The sequence below is a fragment of the Rattus norvegicus genome, chromosome 2 (assembly GCF_021556685.1).
Source record: "Rattus norvegicus strain SHRSP/BbbUtx chromosome 2, alternate assembly SHRSP_T2T, whole genome shotgun sequence".
Lineage (NCBI taxonomy): Eukaryota > Metazoa > Chordata > Mammalia > Rodentia > Muridae > Rattus > Rattus norvegicus.
Window position 1 is genome coordinate 212863241 of NC_141535.1, and position 26487 is coordinate 212889727.

The 26487-nt window shown below is 38.4% G+C and overlaps 1 protein-coding gene across 5 annotated transcripts in view; it reads right to left on the bottom strand.

Moving 5' to 3' along the window:
- The window catches only part of Fnbp1l (formin binding protein 1-like), a 92603-nt gene that overhangs the window by 19811 nt on the left and 46305 nt on the right, over window positions 1-26487 (bottom strand). For all 5 annotated transcript variants that reach the window (NM_001039609.2, XM_087624889.1, XM_087624895.1 and 2 more), the window contains 6 exon segments: window positions 970-1116; window positions 2727-2855; window positions 5784-5888; window positions 10690-10752; window positions 11527-11674; window positions 12711-12764. In NM_001039609.2, the coding sequence (NP_001034698.1) occupies window positions 970-1116; window positions 2727-2855; window positions 5784-5888; window positions 10690-10752; window positions 11527-11674; window positions 12711-12764 (646 nt within the window).

Here is a 26487-nt window from a genome sequence, read left to right on the forward strand (position 1 = left end):
TGTTAACAGTACATTACCTTTCAAAAAAAATTAAAGTTTAAAGAAAAAGTTCTACAGTAATCACCAAAGGCTTAAAGAAAATACTTTCTCCCTGAATGTTGGAATAAGCATTCAATATATCAATCCCAAGTGAAAAAACACAACACACACATACAGACACACTTTGAAACTCCCAACTAAAGAAACTAAAAGGCCTTTTTCTTTTTGTTAAATTTGGGGATTCAGTTAGTTACAGGTAGGCTCTTTGCTAGCACTGACTGAATGACTTGCTGTGAAGACTAAAGTACATGTCACACATCTGACACTCTCCCAATATTACTTCTTTTTCTTGTTTTCCACTTGGAATGTCAGAGTCTACTTGCCCATGCTTCTTTGTAACTCAGTCAGCATTTACTGAGAAATATGCTACCCTTTGCTACCCTTTGGCTAAGCTGTAACGTTTCTATGTTCTCAAGAACAAGACTGGGCTGTGTCCTTGCCTCCTGATGCCCTCCCCTCTTTCTTCTCCTTATGATCACTATTCTACACTGTTTCTTGATCAGCTCAAGCATCAACTCTTGCATTCAAGACTGCCTACACAGATCGATCTGACAACATGAGATCAATCTAATCACATCCCTCTTTAAACTTTCATTAGAATAGCATAATAATAATTTAAACACATAGTTTAAAGGTTATAATCTTGGATTAGAAAAAATAATGGAAAGGAGAGGGCTGCAAGTTTCTATAAAGAATAAGAATTAGAGTGAAGCTCTTGTAGGAGTCTAACTCACGCAAGCCTTCTCATACAGAGTACAGTGAGAAGCAAGAGTTCCTTACATTACTCCTTTCCTGAACCACTTCTCATACAGAGTACAGTGAGAAGCAAGGGCTCCTTACGTTACGTCACTCCTTTCCTGAACCACTTCACTGACTCAGATGCACAGCCCCACGCACGCACCGATTCGGAGACGACTGCGCAGTACTTACTCTTCTCTCATCAACTGATTTTGCTGCAAGAATCATTCCTTCTAGACATTTCGAGATGATGGGGATAACTTTGCGTTCTGAGTCTGCAAACCCTCTGTAACATTCACTGAGTTTAATTGTCCTTCGTTCATCCATTTCTTGTAGTTGCTAATAATTCAGAATTCAAACAAGGAGGGAAATTGAATTTTCTATTCTGAAGGAGAACAATTAGTGACCAACCCCAAAATATTTCTTCTGTATTAGCTTTTATTTTTAGATCTTTCAATGGTGCTATATAGACTTAACAATTCTTATACTCTATGGGCTGTTAAATAATAAAAGGAGGAGAATATAAGGTTTTTAATACTGATATTAAAAATCATCTAAAATTACACAATTGGCAACCAGGTCTCTTCTCCACACCTCACTCACCCTTTCCTTTTGAATCAGGGTAGTTTTATGCTTTCAGGAAACACTCCATTTAAACACCAAACTCTAGCATTAATCCCTGCCTGTCCCCCCTGCCCCCAAAGCAACTGTCCATAAGGACTAAGATGTAGTCCTTAAACTGGTTCAGAGGACGTGAGTAAGACCTCGCTGATGAAGGATCACAGTTGATGGCACACAAACAGGTACCCGGACCTTAGTATAGTTTATAGCTCAGAGCTGACAGCATAAAAGGCAAACAGTAAGTCACGTCACCAAAGCAGCACATGTGTAAAATCCCCCATGTCCAAAATCACTATGGGAAATGTGCTGAGACAGGTGCAGTCAGTAAAAGTCATCTTTGCATACTTGTTCTCAGCCAGCACGGGCCTTTCTCCTCACCTCCTCAAACTCTACGTCAGATCACTTTTTGGTGTTACTTTCTAAAGTCTGGAGACTTATTTTGAGACCTTGGTTTTTTATTTGTTTGTTTGACCACTAAATGACTAGACTGCCCTAAGCAAGCTCCAAAGTGGCTCCCAAACACAAGTGGTAATTCACTTATCAGGTGCATTTTTGTTCCCTAAGTCGTGCCACAGGGAGCTGCACTGTTAGGAGGTGTGGCCTTGTTGGAGTAGGTGTGGCCTTGTTGGAGTAGGTGTGGCCTTGTTGGAGTAGGTGTGGCCTTGTTGGAGTAAGTCTGTCACAGGCTCTGAAGGCATATATATGTTTAAGTTCCACCCAGTGTGGAAATTAGTCTCCTCGCTGCCTTCAGATCCAGATGTAGAACTTCTAGCTCCTCCAGTACCAAATCTGCCTGCAGGCTGCCATGCTTCCCACCATGATACTGGACTGGACCTCTGAATCTGTAAGCTAATCCCAATGAAATATTTGCCTTTATAAGAGTTACCTTGGTCATGGTGTCCCTTCACAGCAATAAAACCCCAAACTGAGACAATAACACTAATAATAAACATACAGAAAAGTCTGTGGTTCAAAAATAAGGATATCTACTTTTCACATACAATTAGAATAAAATTTACCACCGGTGAATTTCGTTAACTTAGTGAACTTAGAAATACTCAGATTTCTAAGATTTACTATGTGAGTTGGGGACTGGAGGTGTTTCACACTGCAAATGCTTTCTTACATCATGTAAAACCCTAGGTCTCATTTCCAAACTAAAAAAATTTTTCTAACTTAAAATTAACTCTTGGGCTAGGCATGGTGGTACACGTCTCTAATCCCAGCCAGGGGCAGGGGTAGGTTTCTGTGAGCTCAGGTCAACCAGGGAACAGACACAGTGAAGCCTTGTCTCAAAACTCCTTTGAAGTCAACTGGAGTGCCCTCACCTTGTAAATCTGAGGAATCACCACGTAGAAATGCTTGTGCTGCTCCCCGTTGAAGTTCTGCAGCTGCGCGGCGTATTCGTTTTTATTCTCGTCAGCCATGTGCGTGCGGAGGTTCAGCTGCTGCTTGGCCTACAGACAAAAATGGTCCAAATGATTGCCAAAAACAAAGTAATTCATTTTTCTGAAAACTATATCAAATCTAGACTTTGTCAACAGACAGCCGACAGCTAATGCTATCATATCTTACACAGTCTCCTCTGACAACAACCATAATAGTTCTCTTCTTTTCAATAATCTAGATAGTCTACTTATAAAATTCACACAGAAAATAATAAATGATGTTATACCTTGAGCAGTACATTTTTAAACAGAAGGAAACCAGAATTATTTCTGATTATAAAAAAGTAGTGAAACATTTCTTTGCCCTATTAGAATTATGAAACTAAAATCATAATACATATAAATGATTAAAATATATTTTGAGCACTGAAATACTCAACAGTGTTTCAATCTCTGTAAAACCAGAGCTACTTATTTAAAATAGTTCTGCATAAGTCAAAGGAATATTATCTTCACTGACAAGAATATAAGTAAGACTGTTAGTTCTAACACAATGAGGATAAGCTAAACAAACTCCCTAGCTGACTGTGCTGGTTTGAATATACTTGGCACAGGGCACTATTAGGAGGTGTGACCTTGTTGGAGGAAGTGTATCATTATGGGCGTGGGCTTTAAGATCCTCATCCTAGCTCCCTGGAAGCCAGTCTTCTCCTGTCTGTCTTTGGATGAAGATGTAGAACTCTCAGCTCCTCCAGCCCCATGTGTGCCTGGATGCTGCCAAGACCTCACCTTGATAACGGACTAAACTTCTCTGAACCTATAAGCCAGCCCCAATTAAATGTTGTCCTTATAAGAGGTGCCTTGGTCACAGCAGTAAAACCCTAACTAAGACACTGATCTAAAACAGGAAATAAACAAAATAAGTATTGGCTCCCCAGATTCAACACTGCAAACCAGCAGTCTCACATAGACATAAGGCTGAGGCCAGAGGGTCAGAGTAGCAGCGCAACCTGGGCACAACATAGCAAAAAGAGAGGAAGAGAGGGAGGGTGGGAAGAAGTGTGAGTGCCTTGTGTGCTATGTACACATCAGGGCTATAAATTACACAGCACACTGGGTATTGATAAGTCCCGCTATTTTTTTTTCCCTTTCTTTTGCTAAGGATTGAACATAAAGGCTTTACCCTTGCTGACAAGTGCTCTGGCGTGATCCTCATTCCCAGCCCTATCTATCTCTCACTTACTCTTAGGATGCTAACTTTTACAGATACAGTTACTTAGCTTCTCACACTAGTCTATAACCACACCTTGTTAACTCAGAAATAAACTGACTATGGAAGCAGGGTAGCCAAGACCATAGATAAGTCACAAACCTTATTTCATAAAAGGCACATTAGAAGTTCCTGCAAGTAAATACTGTAAGAACTAAAGACTAAGTAAATACTGTAAGAACTAAAGACTATGAACCAAAACACAAAGTACTTCTAGAGGGAAAAAAGTGAAACAAGCAAAACCTGAGGTTCCAGCCTGGAATGATTCCTCACACTCATCTCTTTTCTCCTTCTCCAATAAACCACAAAGTGGGACAAAGATTCTGAGTCCTAGCCTCAAGTCCTCCTGAACTGTCATGGGGAACTCGTCCAGGTCCCAGCTACTGGCTGTGAATTCCCTGGGCTAGGATGGAGGTTTCAGCAGGTATATAAAGGAATGAGGGCACAAGCTCAGACAATTATAGATTTCAAATAATTGAACATTAAACCATGAATGCTGAAGTTCTGAAAAAGTTAGGACAAATTAACTAGGAGCCATATTATATCTATGTTTCAAGATGCTTAGTGAATATGCAAAGCTAATCCCTGTGGACAAATTGAAGATGTTAAATGTGAGTCCACTAAACAAGTAACTTTAAATTGCCTGTGACATAAATTTGAATAACCATTATTTGCTAATGACTCAAAGAAGTGTTTAAAAGTGAATGTCAACCTTTGAGGCGTGTCCCATGTACAATATAGTGATGTTACTCACAATACTATCAAGTAACACATTATTCAATTATTAATATGGCATAATGTTGAAAAGGAAATTATATAATCAAAATTAGGATATAAAAACTTAAACAGCAGAATCAAAGCTAATAATGGATAAAGGTGTCCATACAAACTTCAGATACATGCTAAGTCATGAGAGGCACATCTTCATACCAACACACATGTAAAGACAAGGATTCCAGATAATCATGAACTCAGTAGGAGTCAGTTCACACAACATGGTTACTAGACCATAAACACTCAGGCCATATTAGCAAGAATTTAGTGCTCAGACAAGGGAGGTAATAAAAATCAGAACTGATCAGACCACACATATTACAGCCAGTTTCAGAATTATTATTCAAAACAATTATTTAAAATGTATTTGACATTTGTTTATGTAACTCAAAATGTTAAAGAGATGAGTACAGCCTATATAAGGAAATAATAAAGAAGGGGGAGAGGGGCTAACTGCACTCTATCAATTAACAAAGGACACTAAGAAACAGCAGTTACAAGACCAACTCGACTATCAGACCTAGCAGCAGATTACACTCCAGGCTAGCCAGCTCAGAGTCAGTGACAAGGCTTTCACTGAGCAATAGGTAACAAGGGGACAGTTCGGGGCTATGTTCTGTAGAGCTGCTGAGGTACACTGGTCACACCCAACTGCACACTTTATGGTTTTAACTTGGTCTTTTTATTCAGTATAGGAATAGGGAAGAAAAGAATCCTAGTAGCCAGTTTCTCCTGAGCATTATGATTGCAACTAAGGCATTAAGTTATCGTTTTTCCTTCTCAGACCAATTAGGCAACATCTGCATATTTTAGATTTAGATACAATAATGATGCAAAAGCTGTGTCTTCTTTCCATGCATGCAATATGTGGTTATCAAAGTAGGATTATTGACTGTATGCAATGAATACGCACCAGTAATCATATTTTTTAAAAGCAAGTTTAGGTTTCTTACCTTTTCAACATCTGCCTTGGTTGCATTTGTATCATTATCCAGTCTTTCATAACTCTGCTGTGCTTTCTCGGCCTCTCTACATTCTCTTTCAAATTTCTTTTTACTCTGTAAAGAAAATTTTAACTTATTTGTGAAGTAGCTTAAATTTACCAGTGTGTATTATATAAAAATGAACTAAACAATGTATGTAAAATGTGTCCAAATTTGGAAAGTTAAATATAAGTTACTATAACCAACTTATATTGATTCTAATATTTCTATCTTAAATATCAGTTATTAGTTATTGACAATAAAGAAAAATAACAGGAACATGACCAATACTGAAAACATCTAAATCTCTGTCCATAACAAGGGAATTGAGTTATAAATGAGTCTTCATTGGCTTTGCTGTTTGCTTCCATGCTCTTTTTTATAGGAGCTCAACACAGTTAACATGGAAATATCCCTTCAAAGTGGCTTTATGTTGTTTTTGTCAGATATCTCAGGAATATTATCAGCAGGGAGACAAGACTACTTGTTTTTGTGTTGAGTTTTTCCTTAAACCAACAGAAACAGGGTTTTCTTATGTGGTCCAAGCTGGCCTGGAATCCACTTGTGTAGTTGAACCAACCTGTCCTGAACATTTCATCTTCCTGCCTCAACCTCAGAGTACTAGGGTACGTGTGTCACCACATCCAAGTTTTATCTAATTCAAATACTATTACTTTTAAAAAGCTATTCATGATGGATCAGCAGTTAAGAGTGCTTGTAGCTCTTGTCAAGGACCTGGGTTGGTTCGCAGTATCTACAAGACTGACTTGTGATCCAGTAACTCCAGTTCCAGGGAATGACACCCCTTTCTGGCCTCCAAGGGCACTGGGCACACACATACGCACATAAAAACATACACAGAAAGTCATATATTCATAGAATTCACAAAAATATACTCATTCATAAAAAATAAAAAATTTAAAAGCTATTTACAACTGAGGTATGATACATTCATGTACACACAAGTTTGATTTTCAATATACATTTACTGTTAATTCAACCCAAATTATTTAAATCTATCAAATTTTGTTCTCTGGTTTCATTTTCTCCTAAATTTCTGACCTGTATAAGTTTGAACTCATACCAGCTATCTCAGCAGACAGCGGTTTCCTTGGGGTCTCCCTTCCCTACACTCTAAGGGTGCCTTGGGATACATTAGGCTCACTATCATTCTGCAGGATCACATTTAGCAGTAGCTTTCAAGGTCTGTAAAGCATTAATTTCTGAGGTGAGAACTGTGTTTATTGTCACCACCCACCCCAGCCCCTCCCCTCCCAGGCCACCATGTCCAGGCTTTCTGAATCCCATGCCACTGGGACAGCTCTTCACCACCACTTTTAAGTGGTTAAGTATGAAGTCAGAAACAGTTTCCTTCAGAAACTTCAAAGTACTATTCTATTATTGTCTGGTTTGCATCTAAGTAGGCTGAGATATGCCTAATCCTATTCTAATTCCTGATTCATTGTCAAAGGCGTGTTCGTTTGTTTGTTTGTTTGTTTGTTTGTTTTTTGTGGCATCATTTTGGTGCTGAGACTAAATCTCTCTTTCTTAGGTGTTTGGAACCTCTCCTAGGAGTTTTGAGATGTCACACACGTAAGCGCTTCAGGAGAGGCTGCAGCATGTGTTTATATATTACTTAAGCGTGTGTGCACTTGCTGAGGTGGAGGTGAACGCGCAGGAGTCAGCTATCCCTGTCCACCCCTGGTTACAGTCAGCACTGGGACCGAGTGCTGAGCCACCTTGGCAGCTCCTATGAGGATAAGTGCTGATGGCTCACAGCACTGGATGCTGGCAAATCTTTCCTCCAGAAATGCAGGACTCTACATTTAAGGCATGTTTTTCCTTGACTTACTTTTAGCCATTTTTTAAATGAATATTATTTTGAAAAGAAACTGCTAAATGAAATTTTCTAATTTTATTATGTTGTTTTGTATTTGAAACCTCTTATTTACTTTCTAAAAGATGTTTTCAATTTTGTCTTTTTCTCATGGACTTTTCATTTCTCCCTATATGATGTTCTTTTTGTTATTTACACCCTCAATTTTAATAGTATCTACCCTTATTCCATGGATATAGCATCTCCTCTATTCCACAGAGAAAATTAATCCCAGCTTTGGCTATTCTTATTTTTAAGCTTTTTACCTTTCATAGTTGCTGTTTCTTCTAAGTTGTTTTTCTTATATATATTATGTGGTCTCTGATCTGATATTTTCTTTCACTGTCTGGGAATCATGTCTGTGTGCTCTTCCATTAAATACACTCTAGGTAGGGCTGGCTAACCCTGGTCTTTCCCTCTGGAGTGAAACAGCCAGGTAGTTTCCTTGGAAAAACCCTGTGTAATTCCCAGATTCTGTGATTCAAGTTTGCAAGAATCCCCAGAGAGAGCCTCTATTAAGTCTGTGTCTGGAAAAATGCTTTATGATCTGTGTTCTGAGAACTTCTCAGAAAAGAAAGCAGAAGACTTGAGTATTTTGTATTTATACAATCCACTGTGGTCCAGTGGCTATGGGTTAATAATTTTGACACAAATTGAGGCTAGTTACAAACAAGTGGTTTTTTTTGTTTTTTTTTATTATGTATCTCTTTTTCTTTTTTGTGGAAAAAAACATACTTTTCTTGGAACAGCAAAGCAATCACAACTACAAAAGAATTAAAACTCTTCCTTTCCCCATGTATAATTATGCAATATAGAAAATGACATCTAGTCCCTATTCTTCCGTAGCAGAACCTGCCTTTCAATACAGAGGCTGTTAATAACTGTGGCTTGCTGTCCCAAGTCTCCCCACAGGGTCATCAAAGGCACCTAGGAGGAAGTCTGCTGGGGTTTTCTGCCAGTTTTATGTCCTTCATTAAAAAAGAGCAGTGAGAAAAGAAATGTTCCCTTTTCCTGGACCCTGGTGCAGCACAGCTGAAGACGAGGAACCAGCACGCTGCGGTGAAGTAAGCACAGAGGACATGTGGCCCTAGTGACCTCACCCCACCACTGACTACAAGAGTTGCTGCTTCTGAGCTGCATTCCTAGGAAACTTTAAGCTGTCACCTGGAGCCTCCTGACTGCTCCATGAAGCATCTAACATTAATCTCCCTAGGTTCTGACCACTCCGTCCAGATCTCCTTCACGGCCACTCTTCTGCCTTCCTTTTAAATGCCACTGTTCACCCTGGGAGAAGTGACGTCTTCCAACTTCTTCCTTCAACTGGTTCAAGTTCCTCATTCCCTAGTTTGCTATAGTTCCTTTCAGCTAGTTCAGACACAGTAGACTTCTATAACTTGGTTTTGACTAAAAAGAAAAAGAATTAGGAAATATGATTCTGTATTTGTTTCTATATATTAAATATAAATTACATCGGTCTCTTTCACTGGATTCCAGGCTCCACAAAAAATAAAAGCCATGTCATGTTTTCTTATGAACATACAGAGACTAGTGCATGTAAAGGGCTGACTAGGGTTGAATTTACTTCATAATATTGTTAATGATTTGAAAAAAAAATACATTATTTGAAATACTTGACTTTTGTAATGGTTCTGTCTTACTTATAACCTTTGTAACTTTTCCTAATAACTGCCAATTGTTCTAAAGGTTGAGTCGGCACATACTGTAAACAGATTTATGCCAACACCCATTTCTAGAGGAACAAATACCCCTGAGCATAGGAGTATGTTATTCTGTGCAAGTGAAAATAGACACATGCTCTCTCATACTTATTAGATGGCAGATACTAAGGATGCCACTGACAGTAATTTAAATTTTAATTACTAAAAATCCTCCCTTAAAGTCTTGGTGAAAGCAATTATAAAGAAAATGAAAACAGACTACTAATATACCTAAGAACTCTAAATCAGCACTAGTGATTAAAAATCACTTAAATAGAAATAGAATCTAAGTTTTAAATATTCATTTTAACAGGAAACCATAAAAACATAGCAAATACACGCATGAGCTTTCAAGGATGTATGTACACAGTATGAAGAGACGCCAGAGGGTCTGGCATGAACTTGACATTTTCAGTCTCCAAGCCTCTGACAACCACAACTAGACAAATTAAATACACACAAACACACAACTTTCTTCAGCACAATAAAGACTATAGTACCTATTGTAAAAATGTTAGCAAAGAGCCAAGCACATGGCAATCTGAACATTTAAAAAGTCTAACTTATTCTCCAGCATATCCAGTAAAGAAGACTACAGTGTCTATGTGGACACCTTGTTTATGTGTAACAAAACCTTTAAAATTCACATCAGAAAGGACCTTAGGGGAATTTTAAGTAGACAGTATGTTTTTTAAGTCTGTTCTGTAAGTTCTTTTTCTGCAATTAGAAGCTTACGTAACTAACTACTTGACTACTGAGCTAGAAGAAACACTTCCTGTAAGGAAATCCTTACTCTTCTCTACTCATATGCTAAAGAGGTCAGGAGAAATCCAGTCCTTAAAAACATTCAAAAACCACAATCTTATAGTTCTCTCCTCTCAGGCAAATAGTCTCCCAAGATAACTGTTTCCTAATTCTCCAAACCCCACTTATTAGATAAATATCTCTAGTATTTATCAGAATACAAAGCCTAGAGAATTTGTCCCACTATTTACATAGGAAAAAAGGAAGAAGAAATGAGCTCAACCCTCCATTTATATTTCTTGGTTATTATACAACAAAACAAATGGCAGATTAATAATAATAACTCACCTATTACACAGCCTACAGAATAAGACCCTGACACACCCTCTGGGGGCGGGTGTGGGGGGTCAGGTGGGAAATGTACTTGCTGCCAAACCTACTACACTGAGAAACATGAGACTCAGAAGTAAAGCTTAGTGGGGTTTAAGGTAAGTCAGTCTGTGCATTTCTGATTAACCATGAAAACACTGTTACTCACATTATCCATCTGTTTCCAACACATGTCTAGGTATTGTTGAGCTTTTCGTCCTTCTTGAAGATGCTGAAGTTTGTATCCATCAGCAAATGAACAAACAAAAATAATTACATTTACATACTAAGAAAATTCCAACAGCCTCAAAAGCTCTTAACTTTATTTTCAAAGTGATAAAATATATATATGCATATGTAATTATGGATCTTTAGACTTAGGAAGAGAGTAAAAAACTTACTTAAAATACATCTTATAGGTTACTTTAATACTTTTTAAATAACCTTTAAAACAGGCATACTATTAAAGAAAATAATGATCATCCTCATAGGACTTTTCTATTAAAAGTCAGGTAACAAGTAATACATATTTTAGGTTTGCAAGCCAAACAGTGTTCAGTCTACACAATACAAAAGTAGCCATAGGAAATATCACACTCAATGAATGCAAACTAAATTTTATGGACACTGAAATTCAAGTTTTATAAAATTCTACATGTCACAGAATATTTACGTTTTAATTCTTTTTCAATCACCTAAATATATCAAGTATTGTTAGTTATAGGCTCTAGAAAACAAAAATAAGTGATAGGCTGTATTTGGTCTGTGGACTGTATGTTGCCAAACTCTTAAATTCAGATTATAAAGTGGTAACCATATCTTAGTTTTTCTGTTTTCCTGAAAGTATTTTTCACAGTATATTCTCATCTTACAATTTTTAACTAAAGGAAATTTAGTAATATAAAAACTAGTTTTAAAACCAGTTTTAGTTCTAAAAAGAAATATAATTATTTTCTGAAACCATTTCGTAAGACTGTTGTAATTAGATAAAAATTATAGATATTACCATTTTTCTTTCCGTTTTCAGGTCATGGGCATATCTCATTAGTTCACCATATACTCTGTGTGCCATTTCTTCTGCTACTACCTCTCGCTGTCCTGCATAGTCGTTTAACTCATTAAGGATGTTAAAAAAGGCGATACATGAAGTAAACCTGGCAAAACATATTAAAAATAATGAGATTTACTTTTGCTTCCATTACAATTTTTTGGTGAGATAATTTTGGTGTCTAAAGGTTGGTAAGCTTTAATATACTCAACCTAATCCCAGCTACTGGTTCTAAATTAACTACGTATGGGGAAAAACCTGCATTAAGCTCAAGTTGAACATGTTTAAGGATCTTTACATAGCCTTTAATTTATAATAACAGGATATTTGGGGTCAAAATACAATAAGAATACTACCTGCAGGCTCTTTGGACATAGTGGACTCTTTAGGTTGCCAACTGACTGGCCTGAGCTTGGGAATCACTTGGGTGGATTCCTAGGCTTGGAGCTGAACCTGTTGCAGAGATGATGTGCTTGTTCTCGAGGACAGAACCTGCCAATCATACCACTCAAGTGCATCTTGATAGCGGAGCTACAGAACTTTGCTATCAGCTCTGGATACAGCTGCCTGTATGCCTGCCCACATCCTGAATGGAAATGTACCATTATGGTTGGCACCAAAGAGGGATAAAGGGGGCAAAAATAAGGGTAAAAATGTGTGTGAAGGGAAGGAGAGAAACAAAGAAAATTACTGTGTTAAAATGTATATATCTACTTGGAACACACCAAGGAACACTCTTAAACTGAGGGCACAGACAGAGCTGGCTCCCATAAGAATGCTAAGAACCAATAACATATACAAAAAGCTTTGAATTTAATCTCATTTAATTTCTACAGTTTACAACCACCTGCATATTAATATCTCCAAAAAGAAATTTCTCATCTTTTATTCAGGATTCAAAAATTATTCCCCAAATTTCATCATTTTTCATTATCCTGAAAAGCAAAATCTATTAAGTTTATTAAATTATCTGTCCTCAAAAGATAAATAGTAGTTTCTTCTTTTTTATAAATATCGTGATTTTTTTATTGAAACTTTAAAGAAAACTTAATGAGATTATGACAGTCTATTTTACAAAGTAATGAAGTGTACATGTGGTGTCCTGAACACCGTTGGCGTGCAATGACAACAGGTAGATTTACCTTGGCTCTTCATCTTTGGACGAGCGTTTGGGACAGTACTTCTTAACCAAATTTCTAGAGGAAGAAAAGTTTTGACTTCATAAATACTTTTCAAATAAAAGGTTTTAGCCTAAAATTGACCAATTTCATTACTGATTTAAGAAAAGACTATTGTATATAAAACACTAAGAACAACAACATGGTCATCTTTAAACATTAACATAATAATACATGATCACTATTTACATTTTGTTCTTAAAATATTAACACTATTTCTGTTCATGGTATTATAATTACAATTAGATTATGTATAAACTAAAAGGAATAATATGAAAACAATATTCAGGATATGAGACTGAGTGATGAGACAAAGAAGTGCCATCACTCTCTTGCTTGACAAATCAGGTATTTTTAATAGTAACTGAGGCAAACTCTAAACAGACGTTGACTAAGGGGATAAGAAGCAGCTGGCCGCCACCCTCTACCATGCTATTCCTCTATGAAAATCATGTGACTCAGTCCCCATTTTAAGGTGTGGGACCTCTTCTATGCTAAAACATGTTCACCCAGCACCCGCACCCCCTTGTCCTATAGCTTCCCTTTCTTTAGGCAAATAATCACATTCTAACTGACCATATGTGCGTACATTCCCATCTATCCATAACATTCTTATATTAGAATACTACCTTATTTCATACATATGAAAAAGCTATATGCCAGCACAGAGACTTTGGAGGTAGACTGGGATATATGGGCTTGAATCCTGGTTAAATGATGTTTATATGACCCACAGCAATTTACACTAATTTCTCTGTTCCTCATATTCCTATATGGTGTCAACAGTGCCTACTCCATAGATTTCTGAGAAGTTACTGAGATAAAACATTGCCCACAGTGCTTTATATATAATGGGTTTGCTTTATAATATATGGACCACTGATGGTAGATTTTTGGAAACGTGTGTGGGTGAGTGCAGGTGCACACCTGTGTTGCTCCCTTCCTTTCAGCTCATTTGACAGACAAGCTCTTGTTCACCATCGGATGCCATGTCCAGTTAACATGAGCTCTGGGAATTCAAACTCAGGTTTTCACACTTGAATAACAAGCACTTTACCCACTGAACCATCTCTCCACCCTGACAGACTTTTTAAAGAGTAATTTTGTGTCTGCTAAATCAAAAATTAAAAAGACAAGGTCTATATTTTTCAAAATAATCTCTTAAGATATTTTCTGGTATTTAATTTATATTGTATTTCCCAAAAGTCTAAGAATACAATGGCATGGAAACTAAGAAGAAACTAGCCTATCATCATGATTTAAACATAGTCATTCAATTATTTTCAGCACAAATTAACTTCACTTATAATTCAGCTTACTGAATCCACAAATAATTACGTGCTATGTATCAGCTGCTATGCCAGCTCCTGGAGTGCTGGAAATGAAAGAGATGCCTTCCTGAAATAAGGTGGCTGCATACCAGTACTTAGGAAGTGTAGCACAGCAAGGTCTGTGATAAAGTACAGAGAAGGTGCAATGACAGAAAAGCCACCTCCGGGGTTGGGGATTTAGCTCAGTGGTAGAGCGCTTGCCTAGCAAATGGAAGGCCCTGGGTTCGGTCCCCAGCTCCGAAAAATAGAAAAGAAGAAAAAAAAAAAAAAAAAAAAAAGAAAAGCCACCTCCAATGGAGGGGAAAATGGAGAAAGTTCAGTGCCTGTCATCAAGAAAACCAGTCATCCTGAGTGAACTAACCCAATCACAGAAAGACATACATGGTATGCACTCATTGATAAGTGGCTATTAGCCCAAATGCTTGAATTACCCTAGATCCCTAGAACAAACGAAACTCAAGACGGATGATCAAAATGTGAATGCTTCACTCCTTCTTTAAATGAGGAAAAAGAATACCCTTGGCAGGGAAGGGAGAGGCAAAGATTAAAACAGAGACTGAAGGAACACCCATTCAGAGCCTGTCCCACATTTGGCCCATACATATACAGCCACCCAATTGGACTAGATGGATGAAGCAAAGAAGTGCAGACCGACAGGAGCCGGATGTAGATCGCTCCTGAGAGACACAGCCAGAATACAGCAAATACAGAGGCGAATGCCAGCAGCAAACCACTGAACTGAGAATAGGTCCCCTATTGAAGGAATCAGAGAAAGAACTGGAAGAGCTTGAAGGGGCTCGAGACCCCAAAAGTACAACAATGCCAAGCAACCAGAGCTTCCAGGGACTAAGCCACTACCTAAAGACTATACATGGACTGTCCCTGGACTCTGACCCATAGGTAGCAATGAATATCCTAGTAAGAGCACCAGTGGAAGGGGAAGCCCTGGGTCCTGCTAAGACTGAACCCCCAGTGAACTAGTCTATGGGGGGAGGGCGGCAATGGTGGGAGGGTTGGGAGGGGAACACCCATAAGGAAGGGGAGGGGGGAGGGGGATGTTTGCCCAGAAACCGGGAAAGGGAATAATACTCGAAATGTATATAAGAAATACTCAAGTTAATAAAAAAAAAAAAAAAAAAAAAAAAAAAGAAAACCAGTCATCATTGGAAAGTACAGGTTGAAAGTACTAGGACTTACGTGTGATTTTAATCAAAATATGAATATTTAAGAAATGATGACATACTATTCATTTTAGTCTTATTTCTGTTGCTATGATAAAACACCCTGAAAAATTACTAGGAGAGAAAGGGTTTATTCAGTTTACAACTGCAGGTCCTGTCAAGCTGGGAACTTAGCAGTTAGACAGTCACAATCAAGAGCAAAGAGATCACGGAGCACAGCACTCATCTCAACGCTACTATCATACAGTCCAAGACCCAAACTCAGGAGATGATGCCACCCACCATGGCCAGGCCTTCTTGCCTCAACTAATGTAATAAAGACAACCCCCACATCAAACCAGCCTCTCACTGAGACTCACTTCTCAAGGAATTCCAGATTGTGTCAAGTTGACAACTGAAACTAATCATCACCGTATTTTCACTCACTCTCACTCACACACACAATTTCTAAACAACTATACAAGCTCATGTACAAACATTTTAATAAATAATATTACTGATCTAGACTGGTAAAATATAGATATTTCTAAACAGTATTACGTGAAAAGACTACACAGCTCTTAAAACAGCTTTTTGTAAAGAGTAAAGGTTAAAATTTCCAATTCTCTGACAATTTGTGTAAAGAACTAAATAGAAATTAGGAAATTGGAAAGCCCTGAGGGGGAATTCTAAATACAGTGAGCAGAGAGCAAGAAGCAAGAAGGAAATTCATGAAGAACTCTAAGTGGGCTCTATGTTACTGGCACATCAAAAATGAACCAGAGAATGTTTGGCACCAAGGTAGAAAGGAAAAAGAGGAACATAGGAAAAAATCCTACTCATATTAATGAACACTGATACTCTTAACTATGGTCAAATACCAGAAACATAACCGAAACTCCCTGTAGTACCTAGATTAATTTCACAGTTCACCTAAATACCAGCAAAGATATTAAGTGCAAATCATTTATTTCAGGTATTAGAGCAACAGAAGAGTCCTAACCATCAAACTAGTAGTTATGCAAAACCTACAGTCATTCTGAAAGGGAACCCAAAAAGGGAAGATATGAGAAAGAGATGACAAATCTAGGGGTTAATTATATAAGCAAATCCAGAGAAACAAAAATAGATAAGTAGTTGCCCAAACCAGGAAAAAGAGGAAATTACTAGGGATGGGTACAAAGTTTATTTTTGTGATGATAAAAATGTTCTAAAATTACAGGGCTCTGGAGATGGCTGAACCCTGAAGTGTTTGCTGTGAGGCATGAAGACCACAATTTCATCTCAAGCACTCAAGTAAAAAGAGGCATGTGGAGCAAGGCACACCTGCAATTCCACTGCTATGGAGGCGCACAGTGGAGATCTGAAGCTTGCTGGTAGCCAGCCAGTCAGTCTAGCCAAATCAGCAAGCTTACTGCAAGATTTAGTCAGAGATGACTCAAAGAATAAGATGGGAAGCCCTTAGGACTCAGCACTCAGAGGAGCCTGGCAGGGCCAGCCTGGCATAAACAGTGAGTTCCAGGCCAGCCAGAGATTCATAGTGAGACCCTGTACACACACACACACACACACACAAACACACACACACACAAACACACACACACACACACACACACACACACAGAGTCATACACAGATACACATGGTTCTAATATTAGACAGAGATGGTGGCTATGTAACTGAGACTATACCGAAAAGCATTCAATTTATGTTTTTAACAGATAAATTCTCTAATATGGACTATATTTAGCAGCTTATTTAATTATAACAGTTGTTTGTTTGTTTTAAAGGAATGACTATTTGAGTAAATGCCTACCTGCAGTGAGTACGTTAAATTCAGTGACTAGAATTTATCTTCTTTTCAGACCTTTTTTTTTCTCACATCAATAAAACAACCATCCACCTAGGGTGTGAGCCATGAAGGTAGCATTTGGTCATCATCCTACATTTTCATATTTCTTCCACCCTTCTCTCTTCTATTGTTTTTGTTTTTTGAAAGGGGCTCTCACTATGTAGCTTCTGTTGTGGAACTCACAGGGGTGGCCTGCCTCTACCAGGCCACTTCCAGCTTCCTTGCAGTTCATTGGGATCACATGGCCAATTCTATAAAATGGGCCGTGAGTCCTGATCTATTTATCATCTGAAGCTTGTTCTCTTGATGCCTGCTGAAACAACTGTACAAGCCTTGGGATGAGAACAGTGTGGAAACAGTGAGTTCCTGAGATACCCTACAGTCCCACCGACTTAAAGCAGACTGCCTAAATACAAAGTAAACTTTCAGTTAGTTATGTAGTTTCTGGTATTTGGAAGTTGTTATTCTAGTACAAGCTAGAATGTTTTCAAATATATCTCATCCATGTAGTCATGAAGATAGCCACATAATATAGGTGAACATTTATTAATATGATCCAGGCCTATTAATCCAGGTCAATGAAAGTCAATCCTATTATAATTCCTGGGAAGGTATGTTCTCTTTGTGAAGTTGTTATATTAACAATATGATTTTACAGTTGTATGTAGAAGAGACCACTTGGGAATCAAACTAACATTAAGAAAAGAAACCCCCAAAACAGAGCAATGGAATGTTACTAATTACCTAGATACTTATCTGTGCACCTAGATACACAGATAATTCAGTCACATGAGTCAGCCAGTTAGTTCCTTTGCTTGCTTTTCATAATCTAAGCTGAGCTTCTAACACTTGAAATGAATCTAACAGGTTAACCTCCAAAGTTTCAACACAGCCGAAACACTGAAAAATACCACTCATTTGAACTCTATCTAATTTCTAAGGAAAGAACACAGATAAGAAGACAGGAAGAAGACCCCAGATGCTATATACAAATCATAATACACTCAACTCAAGCCTTCTCTGGTACCGGAAAACTATGGCAAAGTCCACCAAATTAAAATGTCCATTGTAGCAAAATATAAGCTCTGGAAAAATAGACATCAAATTATTATGAGTAGTCATGTCTATTGTGCTGGATTGTTTTGTCTCAGCTTGACAAAAGCTAGAGTCATCAGAGAGGAGGGAGCCTCAACTGAGAAAAGGGCCCCATAAGATCCAGCTGTAGGCGAGCCTGTAGGACGTTTTCTTAGTGACTGATGGGGAGGGCTCATCCTATTGTGGGTAGGGCCGTCCCTGGGCTGGTTGTCCTGGAAAAGTAAGCTGAGCAAGTGACCAGAAAACACTCCCCTACAGCCTCTGCACCAGCCCCTGCCTCCAGGTTCCTGCCCTGTTTGATAAGATTTCTGCTAACTTTAGGTTTACTTAAAAGACAACTGAAATCAACCACCATGGAGAAAATAGTTAATAAGTTCATAAATTCGGCTTTTCACATTGAACATGGTTAATAGCTCAAATAAATTATAATTTGGCTTGTTTTACACATGTAGGTATTTAAGCTGTTACTAAATTTTAAAAAATTGAGCAAATCTAAAAAATCTGCACTTATATTTCAGAATGTTTATCTCTCATAGGCACAGAGATTCTCTAAGTTATCAATTTGCATGTAGGACATGTTCTGATAAGTTACTACAGACCAAGCACTAACAGAAACACACTATTATAAACACACAGAAATTATAATAGAGGTGATATACAGTGATACTCTACCTATGTGTCTATGTCCATGTGTATTTTATCCATGTTTTCTTTTTGTAGTCCTACTAGGTGTTCTATAGCTTCTTAGACCTGGATAAGTATCTTTATTTAAAATAAGGATGTTTTCTTTTATGATTTTGTTGAAAATATTTTCTATGCCTTTGACCTGGCTCTCATTTGCTCATTATAGTCTTTTGGGTTTTTGTTTGTTTGTTTGTTTGTTTGTTTTAATAGTGTTCCAGAGTTCTAGCATATTCCTTTCTTGGGTTTTCTTGGATTTGACATTTCTCTGACAAAGTGATCAATTCCTTAACCTTGTCCTCAAAACCTTTTTTCTTCCACTTCACCCATTTTAACTTAAATTTGAGTTCATTTCCAATTCCTCTCACTAGACATGAGTACTATTAATAAACATGTGTATTTTTCTGGATCTTACGTCTTGCTACAACAAATTTTAAACTGATAGAATATACTAACATTTTGGGCTTTCCTCTGAATTTTTTGTTTGAATTCCCAAATTTTTCATTTTAAGATCTCATAATAGCTTTCGTTCCAAGGTTCTATTTCTTCATTAAATTGTTTTCAAATCTTGGATTGTTTTCATTGTTTTATTCAATTGTGTTTTCAGAGTTGGCATCCCAGCATTTATGTATAGTCTCTTTAGAGTTCTTTGATAATGTTTATTATTGCTACTCTGAAGTCAATGTCTTATTTATACACCATCTAAGTCACTTTTCTTAAGGAATATTAATTACTATAGGAGTACTAACTGTAGGTGGAGACTTGTTTTAGTCACTCCTCTTTGTATATTTGCAATGGGGCCTAAGCAATCTGCAGTTCAGGTTGTTAGTATAGTCTCTTGGTCTTGTCTCTCTTGTTGACTGGTTGTCTGAAACTCTTTTTCCTGTTACCCAATCTGTCAAATAGTTGACCAGCTGTATGAGACTTAGGGTTCTATCTTTGGGCAAATTCAGTGTTGATAGTCAAATAAGATTCCAGGAGTAGTCATTCCCGTTCAGATCTGGCTACATGAGATTTCTAAAACCAGAAATAGACCAGTAAACTAAGAGGATCCTGACTGCAGTCTTCGGGTGTCTGGGCAAGTGCTTAAGCCTCTCCCACAGGCTCTGACAGGATTGATGCTATGAGTGTGGAATCTCTAAAGGGGTTTTGGTTGTTTTTGAGAAGGGGCACTAGAAGGAAGGCACAACACATCACCTTAGGCAGGCTGCAGGGGTGGGTGGATTTGCTGGTATGAAATTAGTCAAAGGGGGAGGGGGCCCTTACAAAAAGGATTAGTGTGGTTGGCATAAGAAGTGTGGTTATCTGCCCAGTTAAGAAACCAGGTATGCACAGCAGGAATGGGTGGTATCTTTGTTACTCTGTTAATTCTGTGATATAAAGCACCATAATCAAGGCAACTTATTAAAGAAAGCATTTAATTCAGGGCTTAGGGTTTTAGAAGATTAGACTTCACATTGACAAATCAAAAACATGGCAACAAAAAACATCCAATGGAAAAAAGATAGCATTTTCAGCAAATGGTGCTGGTTCAACTGGAGGTCAACATGTAGAAGAATGCAGATCGATCCATGCTTATCACCCTGTACAAAGCTTAAGTCCAAGTGGATCAAGGACCTCCACATCAAAGCAGACACACTCAAACTAATAGAAGAAAAACTAGGGAAGCATCTGGAACACATGGGCACTGGAAAAAATTTCCTGAACAAAACACCAATGGCTTACGCTCTAAGATCAAGAATCGACAAATGGGATCTCATAAAACTGCAAAGCTTCTGTAAGGCAAAGGACACTGTGGTTAGGACAAATGGCAACCAACAGATTGGGAAAAGATCTTTACCAATCCTACAACAGCTAGAGGCCTTATATCCAAAATATACAAAGAACTCAAGAAGTTAGACCACAGGGAAACAAATAACCCTATTAAAAAATGGGGCTCAGAGCTAAACAAAGAATTCACAGCTGAGGAATGCCGAATGGCGGAGAAACACCTAAAGAAATGTTCAACATCTTTAGTCATAAGGGAAATGCAAATCAAAACAACCCTGAGATTTCACCTCACACCAGTGCGATTGGCTAAGATCAAAAACTCAGGTGACAGCAGATGCTGGCGAGGATGTGGAGAAAGAGGAACACTCCTCCATTGTTGGTGGGATTGCAGACTGGTACAACCATTCTGGAAATCAGTCTAGAGGTTCCTCAGAAAATTGGACATTGAACTGCCTGAGGATCCAGCTAAACCTCTCTTGGGCATATACCCAAAAGATGCCTCAACATATAAAAGAGACACGTGCTCCACTATGTTCATCGCAGCCTTATTTATAATAGCCAGAAAATGGAAAGAACCCAGATGCCCTTCAACAGAGGAATGGATACAGAAAATGTGGTACATCTACACAATGGAATATTAGTCAGCTATCAAAAACAACGAGTTTATGAAATTCGTAGGCAAATGGCTGGAACTGGAAAATATCATCCTGAGTGAGCTAACCCAAACACAGAAAGACATACATGGTATGCACTCACTGATAAGTGGCTATTAGCCCAAATGCTTGAATTACCCTAAATGCCTAGAACAAATGAAACTCAAGACAGATGATCAAAATGTGAATGGTTCACTCCTTCTTTAAAAGGGGAACAAGAATACCCTTGGCAGGGAAGAGAGAGGCAAAGATTAAAACAGAGACTGAAGGAACACCCATTCAGAGTCTGCCCCACATGTGGCCCATGCATATACAGCCATCCAATTAGACAAGATGGATGAAGCAAAGAAGTGCAGACCGACAGGAGCCGGATGTAGATCGCTCCTGAGAGACACAGCCAGAATACAGCAAATACAGAGGCGAATACCAGCAGCAAACCACTGAACTGAGAATAGGACCCCCGTTGAAGGAATCAGAGAAAGAACTGGAAGAGCTTGAAGGGGCTCGAGACCCCATATGTACAACAATGCCAAGCAACCAGAGCTTCCAGGGACTAAGCCACTACCTAAAGACTATACATGGACTGACCCTGGACTCTGACCCCATAGGTAGCAATGAATATCCTAGTAAGAGCACCAGTGGAAGGGGAAGCCCTGGGTCCTGCTAAGACTGAACCCCCAGTGAACTAGACTGTTGGGGGGAGGGGGACAATGGGGGGAGGGTGGGGAGGGGAACACCGATAAGAAAGGGGAGGGGGGAGGGGGATGTTTGCCCGGAAACTGGGAAAGGGAATAACACTCGAAATGTATATAAGAAATACTCAAGTTGGGCTGGAGAGATGGCTCAGCGGTTAAGAGCACCCAACTGCTCTTCCAAGGGTCATGAGTTCAATTCCCAGAAACCACATGGTGGCTCACAGCCATCTGTAAAGAGATCTGATGCCCTCTTCTGGTGTGTCTGAAGACAGCTACAGTGTACTTAGATATATAATAAATAAATCAAAAAAAAAACACCTTATAAAAAAGAAATACTCAAGTTAATAATAAAAAAAAATTATTTACAAAACAGCAAAAAAAAAAAAAAAAAAAAAAACATGGCAACAGGGAGAGCTGAGAGTTTACATCTTGATCCACACATAGGAAAGAAACAAGGAAGAAAAGACTAGGAATGGCATGGGTCCTTTGAAATCTCAAAGGCAAGACCCAGTGACAAACCTCTTCCATCAGGGCCATACCTCCTTATCCTTCCGAAACAGATCTACCAACTGTGGATCCAATATTTAAACATAAAAGATCACGGGAGTCATTCTCATTGAAACTTTCACAGGAGGAACTGAAGTGGGGAAGTCTAGATTTCTTGCTAGGGATGGGGCAAGCATCCTGGGTAAAGGGATTACCAGCTTTAGTTAGGACTCCCTACCTGAAGAGGGTGTACAGGAAGGGACACAGAAAGGGAGACCAGACATGTGTTCCTGAGGCAAGTGGCAGAGGTCATGTGGATTCAGTGCAGAATTCTATTAGATCTTCAATGACAAACTAACACTAATACCTCTCCACAAAATAGAAAAGGAAGGAACACTTACAAATTCCTTTTACAAAGCCAGTATTACTCTAATAACCATAAACAAACAAAAAAGAAAATTGCAGGCCAAAGAATTCTCAAAATACTTGGAAGCAGAATTTAAGAACACATCAAAAAGATTATCTATCACAATCAAGTGAGCTTCATCTCAGAGATGCATAGATGGTAGATGATTCAACACATGGAGATCAACAAAAATAATCCACCACATAATAAGGTTAAAATCATATGTTCATCTTATTAGTTGAAGAAAAGACCTTTGACAATATCCAACATCCATTTATGGTAAAAAGTCTTAGAGAAAACAAGGATACAGGGGATGTCTCAACATAGTAAAGGCAATATACAAGGAGCACACAGCCAACATCATCCTAAATAGAAAAAACTCAAACCATTTTCAATAAAAATCAGGAATAGGACAGGGATGTCCACTCTCCCGACTCCTGTTTAACATAATACTGGGCTGGAAGAGTAAGACAAGTGAAGGAGACCAAGGGATAGTAGTAGGAAAGAAGGAAGCAGAAGTATTTTTATTTGCAGATAATATGATTCTGTATGTAAAAAGGCCATAAAGACTCCAACAGAAAATTCCTACAGCTAATAACTATATTCAGCAAAGTAGCAGGATATTAAAAATTAACACGGGGGCTGGAGAGATGGCTCAGCGGTTAAGAGCACTAACTGCTCTTCCTGAGGTCCTGAGTTCAAATCCCAGCAACCACATGGTGGCTCACAATCACCTGTAATGAGATCTGATGCCCTCTTCTGGTGTGTCTGAAGACGGTTATAGTGTACTTACATATAAAATAAATAAATAAATATTTTTAAAAAATTAACACAAAGCTTCATTAGCCTTCATATATACAAATGACAAACCTAATGAGAAAGAATTCAAGAAAATGTCACTCATAATTACACCTCTATATGTATATATTCTAAGTGTGTGTGTGTGTGTGTGTGTATTAGAAGAAATCTAACCAAAGACACGAAAGACTTATATAACTTTTAAGACATAGAAAAAAATAAAGATGGAAGGACCTCATATTTTCATGGATTGGCAGGTTTAATATTGTGAAAATGTCTATTCTACCATGATTTTAAAGATTCAATGCAGCCCCATCAAAATTCGAACCCAATTCTTCACATTAGTTGAAAAAACAACATTAAATCTCATGGGGCTGGGGACGGGGGGCAGGGGGAGATAGCCAAAATAATTCTGACCAACAAAAAAATGGAGGCAGTACCACCATCCAGATGTTCCACTACAGAGTCCTGGCAATGAGAACAGCACAGTCAGCATAGCAAGTGGCTCACTGATCGATGAGTAGACCTGAAGACCCACATTTAAATCCACACCTCTGTAGCCACCTGAACTTGAAAGAAGCCAATAATAAATACTGGAGAAAAGACAGCACTTCTAGCAAACAGTGTTGGTCTCCATGTAAAAGGAGACTTGATTCTCATCTCTGACCCTTCTTGCAAGTCTCAACTCCAACTGGATCAATAACCTCAACAGAAAACCTGAAACCCTAACTCTGTAGCAGGGAATGTATGGACATACTTGAACTTGCTGGTATGAGAAAGGACTGACTTTCTGAATAAGTGACATAGACATTAGGATCAATAGTTCATAAAGGGGACCTCATGAAACTAAAACGTAAGCGTACAGCAAAAGGTCCTATCACTTGGAAAAAGGAGCAGCCTACAGAATGGGAAAAACAAAACAAAACAACCAGAACTCTACCAGCTACACCTGACAGTTAAAATCTAATGTGTACAAAGAACTCCAAAAATTAAACAAGGAATCAAACCCAATCAAAAAGTGAAGTGCAGAACTGTACAGAGTTCTCAAAAGATGAAATGCAAAAGCTGAGAAACATTTTTTAAATGTTCAATATACTGAGCCATCAAGAAAATGAAAAATTCACCCCATTCCAAATGGACAAGATAATACACAACCAGACACCCAGACACCCCCAGATACACACACACACACACACACACACACACACACACACACACACACACTGACTAATGCTGGCATGATGTGGAAAGGGGAACTTACTCACTGATGGTAGAAATGCAAATTGGAGTTCCCATTATGGAAATTATTGTTACATTTCCTCAAAAAGCAAAAAATAGAGCAAAAAGCAAAAACTACCATACAATCCAGCTATACCACTCTTAGATATATACCCAAAAACTTCTATATGCTACCCTAGAGATATTCACAAAAGCCAGACAATGGAAACAGCTAGATGTCATCAACTGATGAACAGACATTGAGAATGTGGCATATTAACACAATAAAATATTATTCAGTTATTAAGGAAAAAAAACTATAACATTTGTAGTTGAATAAATATAGCTGAAAACAATCATTCTGAGTGAGGTAACCCAAGGCTAGAAACAAAGTTGTGTGTTTCTCTCATCTCTGCAAGTTAGCTTTGAATATTCAGATATGTGTTTGATATGGAATACCTACAGAGATCAGGAATTACTTAGGGGTCCCACCACTTTCAAGGAAGGAGAAAGGACATACAGATATAAAGCTTTGAGGGGAAATAACAGAATAGGAAGAGGAGCAGGACAGAAGAGGAGATATGGGGAGAGAGAATTAACACCAAAGACCTTTATGAAAAATGAATATGGAAGTCCATTACTGTAGAAGCTTCCTATACAGCAACAATGCCCCCACTAGAAACTAAAGAATAAAAAGCTCACTGTCAAGAATGGGTTACCTTTTTTGGACTTGTTGGGCAGTGAAGTCCCATAAGCCTCCAAACATTATGAACTATTGCACTAACTGTTCTTGTTACCCTCTGGAACTTGATGGTAAGGCCTCATTGCTGAAATACTGCATCCTTACGTCATAAAGCATGGCAAAATGAAGCTGGTGTGCACCTGGAGGCTTCCCCCTACCGGCTAGCTTTCACAGTGCAGCAGGGGTCTATGAAAGTTACTGGGAAAGAAAAGCAACCCAATGACACCCAGTCATAAACCCTGCAGGCTCCAATAAGGACTTGCTTGGCAAGATATGCCCACCGGTGCAGTAGTGGCGTAAACATCATGGGAATAACCCTCCAACTTCTGGCTGGATTTGAGCACCACTCCATAAGATGAAACTTAAACCTGGCACCATTACTTAGATTTAAAACAAACAAACAAACAAACAAACAAAGAAACAAACAAAAAGCAACCGTACTGCTGGACAGTTCATGGGCCGAGGGAAAAGCCTACTGTTACATTGCTAAAAGGACACAGTATTAAAGCAACTCCCAATGATTTCTTGTAATACTTATAGATCAATGCATCTCTCAAGCCTCATCTGAGAAGCTTGTATTTGTAGTGGGTCATAGTTAACATAAAGACCTGCCAAGGGACAGAGAATAGACTGCAGAATGTTCAGCCTTTATGGGGAATATAGACTATACACATCCATACACATGCACCTACAGCTAAGAGATCATTGTGGAGACAGGTCAGAAAGACTGCAGTTGATGTCAAGGAAACCGTGTTTTCTGGACGCAGCAGGCAGGTGCACATATGAACTCACAGTCCTTGAGAAATCATGTACAAAACCTGCACTAGCCCCAAGCTAGGCCAAATCCTAGCACA